Here is an 8,705-nt window from a genome sequence, read left to right as displayed (position 1 = left end):
CCTTTCCAGGCATCATGGGCGTGAATTTGTCAATGATCTCTATAGCAACCCATGTCTTCTATTTTTTCCAAATGCTTACTGTATTTTTCTATTTTATTTCCATATAACAAAAAATTAAAAATAGTTTTGGCAATATTTTGTAATGAAATTGTATAAAATTACACCCTCTACGACATTTTAGTTTTCTTTTATTGCTTGTATTTCCAACCCTCCAACCCCCTGGCCAGAAAACCTCCATGACAATGCAAAAAATGATCCTCATTTTATCTCGTAAATCTACTCTCAGAATATTTTTGTCCTGGTTTTTGGTTTTATATGAATTGCATTAGCCAAATATTACCTTGTTAAGCGCTTTTGCTCCACCCACCAACCTCGCAACCGAGCTGCATAAAGACGACCTCAAAAAACAAAGGGAAAGTGGATCAAAAATTTCCATAAAACAGCAGCAGCGGCAACACATTTTATTTACATTCAAATGCACTCCACCTCATTTTTTGTTGCTCGAGAAAATGCAGTGACTTCGCAAAAAAATTTTTGTGTACCAACAAAATTCCCATAACTACAGCATAAATCCACTCTAGAGCCATAAGTGGAAACTCCAAGCGGCAGAGGGGAGTGGGTGGAGTATAAAATTAGCATTATTAAAAAATACTTAAAATGCAAATCTTATCTTGACATTTTAACTCTCTTCGCTGCCACACAAATGCACAAAGAGTCACATGCGAAATAATACATTCCAACACCCAGAGATCCATATGTGCAAGATTTATGTGTTAAGGTGTGTGTGTGCCTGGGGATTCATGTATGCCATGGCACAAGGTAGTTGCATATTGTACGTAGTGTGGCACACTACAAACGGCATTATTTCGAAATTTGGAGAATCTGTTGGAACATTAAAAATATTCTTCCAAAATCCACATTAGAAGTTCGGAGGGTGAAGATATCTAAAAAATCCACTTTTGAATGGTATAATTGAAAGACCAAAAAGTCTCCCATGTTACAAATATTATCATGAACCAAACATACCAAGAAAACCTACAATTGCTTCCCTCCTCTAAAAAAAGAACACACACACTTCTTTTGTAGATTTATCTGCATAAATGTAGAGTCAACAAATACAACCGAATGCCAACAGAAAATAAAAATATTTCGAGTTATTGTTTATTACGAAAATGGGGTTTTTTCTGGTATGACGTTTAATAAGCGAAGAAATTTTCCCATTTGCGTTTTTGTTAGAATTAAATAAAATGATATGCAGCACCAAGTGACTTATTGCAGAGACAGCATACCAGAACAGAGAGAACGACTCTTCACAGGATTAATAATGCACAACGATGCAAATGTAAGAAAATGTTGGCAAAATCCAAAAATCCATAAACAATGAAAAATACCACAGAGAATCTGCCGCGAAAATTCAAACCTTTTGCAAAATATTAAACAAGACTATGAGTGGTAAAATGTCATTGAAAATAAGCAACAAAGTTAAGAAAATTTTTAAAAGAAAGCTAAATTTTTTAAAAATTTAAATTTAAAAAATTTAATTTTTTATTCTTTTAAAATTTGCTTTAAAGGCCCTTGAAAAATTCTTCAAATATCCACCTTTGAAAACATTTGAAAAATTGTTTTAAAAATCCACGCCTATGAGGCCTAACGTAACCTTTGAAAAATTGTTTTAAAATCCACGCCTATGAGGCCTAAAGTAACCTTTGAGAAATTGTTTAAAAATCCACGCCAATGATGACTACAAAGGCTTTTAAAATTTTTTTAAAAACCCATGCCCAGATTGTCTAAAAAGCCCTTTAAAAATTCTTTAAAAATCCACGCCAAGATTGTCTAAAAAGGCCTTTAAAAATTCTTTAAAAATTCACGCCTAGATTGTCTAAAAAGGCGTTAAAAATTCTTTAAAAATCCACACCTAGAATGTATAAAAAGGCCTTTCAAAATTCTTTAAAAATCCACGGCCAGATTGTCTAAAAAAACCTTAAAAATTCTTTAAAAATCCAAGCCCACATTGCCTAAAAGGGCCTTTAAAAATTCTTTAAAAATCCACGCCCAGATTGTCTAAAAAAACCTTAAAAATTCTTTAAAAATCCAAGCCCACATTGCCTAAAAGGGCCTTTAAAAATTCTTTAAAAATCCACGCCCAGATTGTCTAAAAAGGCCTTTAAATTTTTTTAGAAATCCACGCCCAGATTGTCTAAAAAAGCCTATAAAAATCCACGCCCACATTGTCTAAAAAATCCACGCCCAGATTGCCTAAAAAGGCCTTTAAAAATTCTTTAGAAATCCACGCCCAGATTGTCTAAAAAGGCCTTTAAAAATTCTTTAAAAATCCACGCCTAGATTGTCTAAAAAGGCCTTTAAAAATTCTTTAAAAATCCACGCCCAGATTGTCTAAAAAGGCCTTTAAAAGTTCTTGAAAAATCCACGCCCAGATTGTCTACAAAGGCCTTTAAAAATTCTTTAAAAATCCACGCCTAGATTGTCTAAAAAGGCCTTTAAAATTCTTTAAAAATCCAAGCCCAGATTGTCTAAAAACGCCTTTAAAAATTCTTTAAAAATCCACGCCCAGATTGTCTAAAAAGGCCTTTAAAAGTTCTTGAAAAATCCACGCCCAGATTGTCTAAAAAGGCCTTTAAAATTCTTGAAAAATCCACGCCCAGATTGTCTAAAAAGGCCTTTAAAAATTCTTTAAAAATCCACGCCTAGATTGTCTAAAAAGGCCTTTAAAAATTCTTTAAAAATCCACGCCCAGATTGTCTAAAAAGGCCTTTAAAAGTTCTTGAAAAATCCACGCCCAGATTGTCTACAAAGGCCTTTAAAAATTCTTTAAAAATTCACGCCTAGATTGTCTAAAAAGGCCTTTAAAATTCTTTAAAAATCCAAGCCCAGATTGTCTAAAAACGCCTTTAAAAATTCTTTAAAAATCCACGCCCAGATTGTCTAAAAAGGCCTTTAAAAGTTCTTGAAAAATCCACGCCCAGATTGTCTAAAAAGGCCTTTAAAATTCTTGAAAAATCCACGCCCAGATTGTCTAAAAAAGCCTTTAATAATCCACGCCAAGATTGTCTAAAAAATCCACGCCCAGATTGTCTAAAAAGGCCTTTAAAAACTCTTTAGAAATCCACGCCCAGATTGTCTAAAAAGGCCTTTAAAAACTCTTTAGAAATCCACGCCCAGATTGTCTAAAAAGGCATTTAAAAATTCTTTAGAAATCCACGCCCAGATTGTCTAAAAAGGCCTTTAAAAATTCTTTAGAAATCCACGCCCAGATTGTCTAAAAAGGCCTTTAAAACTTCTTTAGAAATCAATGCCCAGATTGTCCAGAAAGGCCTTTAAAAATTCTTTAGAAATCCACGCCCAGATTGTCTAAAAAGGCCTTTAAAAATTCTTTAGAAATCCACGCCCAGATTGTCTAAAAAGGCCTTTAAAAATTCTTTAGAAATCCACGCCCAGATTGTCTAAAAAGGCCTTAAAAATTCTTTAAAAATCCACGCCCACATTGCCTAGAGAGGCATTTGAAAAAATCTTTAAAAATCCACGCCCACATTGCCTAGAGAGGCATTTGAAAAATTCTTTAAAAATCCATGCCAGATTGTCTAAAAAGGCCTTTAAAAATTCTTTAAAAATCCAAGCCCACATTGTCTAAAAAGGCTTTGAAAAATTCTTTTTAAATTCACGCCCATTTTGTCTACAAAGGTCTTTGAAAAATTCTTTAAAAATCCACGCCCAGATTGTCTAAAAAGATCCTTAACAATTCGTTATAAATCCACGCCCAGATTGTCTAAAAAGGCCTTTAAAAATTCATTAAAAATCCACGCCCACATTGTCTAAAAAGGCCTTTAAAAAATCTTTTAAAATCCACGCCAATTTTGTCTACAAAGGTCTTTGAAAAATTCTTTAAAAATCGACGCCCACATTGCCTTCAAAGGCATTTGAAAAATTCTTTAAAAATCCACGCCCATATTGCCTAGAAAGGCCTTTGATAAATTCTTTAAAAATCTAGGCCCATATTGCCTAGAAAGGAATTTAAAAAATTCTTTAAAAATCCAGGCCAATATTGCCTACAAAGACCTTTAAAAATTCTTTAAAAATCCACGCCCAGATTGTCTAAAAAGGCATTTAAACATTCTTTAAAAATCCAAGCCCACATTGTCTAAAAGGGCCTAGAAAAATTCTTTTTAAATTCACGCCCACTTTTGTCTACAAAGGTCTTTGAAAAATTCTTTAAAAATCCACGCCCAGATTGTCTAAAAAGGCCTTTAAAAATTCTTTAGAAATCCACGCCCAGATTGTCTAAAAAGGCCTTTAAAAATTCTTTAAAAATCCACGCCAACATTGTCTAAAAATGCCTTTAAAAATTCTTTTAAAATCCACGCCCATTTTGTCTACAAAAGTCTTTGCAAAATTCTTTAAAAATCGACACCCACATTGCCTACAATGGCCTTTGAAGAATTCTTTAAACGTCCACGCCCATATTGCCTAGAAAGGCCTTTGAAAAATCCTTTAAAAATCTAGGCCCATATTGCCTAGAAAGGAATTTAAAAAATTCTTAAAAAATCCAGGCCAATATTGCCTACAAAGGCCTTTGAAAAAATCTTTAAAAATCCACGCCCACATTGCCTAGAGAGGCATTTGAAAAATTCTTTGAAAATCCACGCCTACATTGTCTGGAAAGGCCTTTAAACATTCTTTAAAAATCCATGCCCATATTGTCTACAAAGGTCTTTGAAAAAATCTGTAAAAATCCACGCCCATATCGCCTAGAAAGGTCTTCGAAAAATTCTTTAAAAATCCAGGTCAATATTGCCTACGAAGGCCTTTGAAAAATTCGTTAAAAATTCACGCCCACATTGTCTACAAAGGCCTTTGGAAAACTCTTTAAAATCCACGCCCACATTGCCTAGAAAGGCCTTTGAAAAATTCTTTAAAAATCAACGCCCACATTGCCTAGAAAGGCCTTTGAAGAATTCTTTGATAATCCACGCCCATATTGCTTACAGAGGCCCTTGAAAAGTTTTTCAAAAATGCACGCCCACATTGCTTAGGAAGGCCGTTGAAAAATTCTTTAAGAAGGGTCTTTGAAAAATTCTTTAAAATCCACGCCCACGATGCCTAGAAGAGTCTTTGAAATATTCTTTAAAATCCACGCCCACGATGCCTAGAAGGGTCTTTGAAAAATTCTTTAAAATCCACGCCCACGATGCCTAGAAGGGTCTTTGAAAAATTCTTTAAAAATCCACGTCCATGATGCCTAGAAAAATTCTTTAAAATCCACGCCCATGATGCCTAGAAGGGTCTTTGAAAAATCCTTTAAATCCCGCCCATTATGCCTAGAAGGGTCTTTGAAAAATTCTTTAAAATCCACGCCCATTATGCCTAGAAGGGTCTTTGAAAAATTCTTTAAAATCCACGCCCATGATGCCTAGAAAAATTCTTTAAAAATCCACGCCAGTGAGGCCCAAAGTGGCCTTGAAAAAATGTTTAAAAATCCACGCCTATGAGGCCTAAAATAACCTTTGAAAACTTGTTTAAAAATCCACGCTGATGAGACCTAAAGTGGCCTTTGAAAACTTCTTTAAAAATCCATGCTTGTTAGGCCTCATGTGGCCATTGAAAAATTCTTTAAAAATCCACGCTTGTGAGGCCTTTGAAAAATTCTATAAAAATCCACTTATAACAGCTACAGTGACTTCTAAATAAATATTAAAAATCAATGTCTTCCATTCCACTGTACCTCAACGTTAGAGCTCCATATTTCATAGTTTATTAGAGCACTTGACGCTCCAATAAACATTAATGTCTCTCTCTCAAGAAAAAAAATGCAATCAGATTTCTCGGTCAAAGAGATCATCCCTCCCATGCTGCCATAATTTCAATATTTTTTTCATTTTTATTTTACAGATAAGAACCCAGTTTTCTTTAGTTCCCTTTTAAACCTCAGCGAGAGGAGACAAGAGAAGTCACACAACGAAATGAATTTTTTAAATCTAATCACATTTCTGCTGGTACTTCTGAAGGTGGGGGATTTGAAAAAAAGATAATTTTTTATATTGAATTTCCAAATGACCCACATAATTCTCTTCTAACCTTTTTCTTGAAAAAATTAGTGTCTCAGCTGTCAACCTTTGTCATTACATGGATCCGTATATGATTCCGATTCTGAACTGGATCTGCTCGAAGCGGCAGTTGAACGAGAAGAGAAATTGTTAAGTGAAGAAATCGAAACAATAATACGCAATACTTTGCCTCAATTGCCCCCCGGCAAAGCTTATGATTCGGATCGACTGCTATTTCGTAAATTTCTACAACAATCCGATAATTTGCAAACAGCTCGTGGTGATCGTTTGTCTAACGAATTTGAATATAGCAAAACTTTTGCAAATATTGTACAAACATATAAAGAGACAACTGGCGGAAGTTCATCTGTGGAACATCAAAATGTTGTAAGGCTGTTGAATGATTTTGGTTTTAAGAATTTTATCAATCGCTTGGAATCTTTTAATAAACGAATGTTCTAGGGTAGGAGATTTGTGTTTCAATAAATTAATAGAAAGCAAACTTTTTATAGAATATTCTTATTATTATATTTGAAATAATTTTTCAATATCATATGTTTATTGAAAATAGCCACTGTATTGTTTTTAGATTTTTAACAAATCAATCAGCTTATGGTGGTGAGTAATATATTTACAACCAAACAATAGATTCCATTTTTCTGCCATTAAACTTGTATTGATTTCAAACTACTTTCACATTTCTAATCAAAAGTTATTTGTTGTTTACAAAACGTGTTTTAGGTCAAAGGGATCAAAGGGCTCTCCCGGTTTATAAATAATAAATCACTTAAACAAAAATAATAACAACTACGTAAAGAAAACAACAAATTTTGTTGGGATGGCACATTCGCCTTAGCGGGTACCTTGATTATTGTTGTAATATTAAAAGTAGAAATATATTCTTTAATACACAATGGCAAACCATGTAACCACGTCAATGAATAAGTTATTGAGCATCGTCCTACCAATTTTGAGTAAATAAAAAATTATCTTTAAATTCCTTTACATTTATATTAATTTGACTATAATACGAGGGCTACAGGAAAGCTATCTGGCCTTGGCAACACCGCGTGTTTCCAGGCGCCATTTGAATTTTTTTTACAGTTTAACAGTTTTGACATTGCAAAAAAATGGAAATTACTTGTGAACATTTTCGTCCGATCATTTTTCACAATTGGATGATCACGGCAAGAGTGCATTGATAAAATTAAATCTTTGTATGTTAACAAAGGGCCATCCTATAGCACTATAAAAAAATGGTTTAATGAATTTGATGGTGGCCGACACTAGCCAAAAAACGAAGGTCGTGAGGGTCGCCCAAAATCAGCCGTTGTGCCAGAAAAAAATTAAGCCGTTCATGAATGGATAATACAAGATCGTCATGTTATGTACCGTAAGATAGAGGCATCCTGGCGAATTTCTTCCACCAACTAACAGTTGATATTGCATGTACACATGGCCGCAAAAATGGATTTTTCTCGTTAGATCCAGCAAAATTGGACAATCGCTTAAAAAGAGACCCTTGTGGATTGGTGCAAAGAAATTGCGAATAAAAACGGTCGTTCTGTTTCAAACTACGTTTATAGGATCGTCACAGACGACGAATCTTGGATCTATGCTTAGGAGCCCGAAACAAAACAGGAATTGACTGTTTAGGTCTTCGAAAACGAGCCAAATCCAACTAAAGTGGTTCATGTGGTTTTGGGTTGCCACCAAAATAGTCCACGTTTATGGGGCTTTGGATTTTCATTAAAATTCTTTATAAAAATCCACGTTTATGGGGCTTTGGATTTTCATTAAAATTCTTTATAAAAATCCACGTTTATGGGGCTTTGGATTTTCATTAAAATTCTTTATAAAAATCCACGTTTATGGGGCTTTGGATTTTCATTAAAATTCTTTATAAAAATCCACGTTTATGGGGCTTTGGATTTTCATTAAAATTCTTTATAAAAATCCACGTTTATGGGGCTTTGGATTTTCATTAAAATTCTTTATAAAAATCCACGTTTATGGGGCTTTGGATTTTCATTAAAATTCTTTATAAAAATCCACGTTTATGAGGCTTTGGATTTTCATTAAAATTCTTTATAAAAATCCACGTTTATGGGGCTTTGGATTTTCATTAAAATTCTTTATAAAAATCCACGTTTATGGGGCTTTGGATTTTCATTAAAATTCTTTATAAAAATCCACGTTTATGAGGCTTTGGATTTTCATTAAAATTCTTTATAAAAATCCACGTTTATGGGGCTTTGGATTTTCATTAAAATCTAATATATAAAAGGCAATGTGTGTATGTTAGTATGTTTGTTTGTTTGTATGTTTGTATGTTTGTATGTTCCGAATAGACTCAAAAACGGCTGAATAGATTTTCTTGAAAATTTCAGATAATGTACTGGGAACACCGGTGGTGAAAATAGGCTATATATTTTTTTGAATGGTCGTCGCGGAAGTGAAATATCGCGGTCATCCCAAATTATTCAAAAATGTATTATTTCAGATTATATACCTAATTTTAGTAAGCGTGACTACAATACCGCTATAACACTGGCTTCAATATGTGGGATAACGCGGTCAACGCCATAGTTTGGAATACAGTAAAATCCCGATAACATGAGATGTCACTATATAGAAATTCCGAAA

General features: G+C 33.8%; 1 protein-coding gene across 1 annotated transcript; it reads left to right on the top strand.

Moving 5' to 3' along the window:
• Positions 1 to 5,921: 5,921 nt before the first annotated feature.
• On the top strand, positions 5,922 to 6,561 carry LOC141392159 (uncharacterized). Its single transcript, XM_073965110.1, has 2 exons — positions 5,922 to 6,020; positions 6,111 to 6,561. The coding sequence occupies exons 1-2, from the start codon at positions 5,976 to 5,978 to the stop codon at positions 6,519 to 6,521; spliced, it is 456 nt and encodes a 151-aa protein (XP_073821211.1). The 5' UTR covers positions 5,922 to 5,975; the 3' UTR covers positions 6,522 to 6,561.
• Positions 6,562 to 8,705: the final 2,144 nt, after the last annotated feature.

Source organism: Musca autumnalis, unplaced genomic scaffold, assembly GCF_047663935.1.
Source record: "Musca autumnalis isolate F117 unplaced genomic scaffold, ASM4766393v1 scaffold_2, whole genome shotgun sequence".
Lineage (NCBI taxonomy): Eukaryota > Metazoa > Arthropoda > Insecta > Diptera > Muscidae > Musca > Musca autumnalis.
Note: the sequence above shows the minus strand (reverse complement) of the source record. Positions and strands in the feature narration are given on the sequence as shown.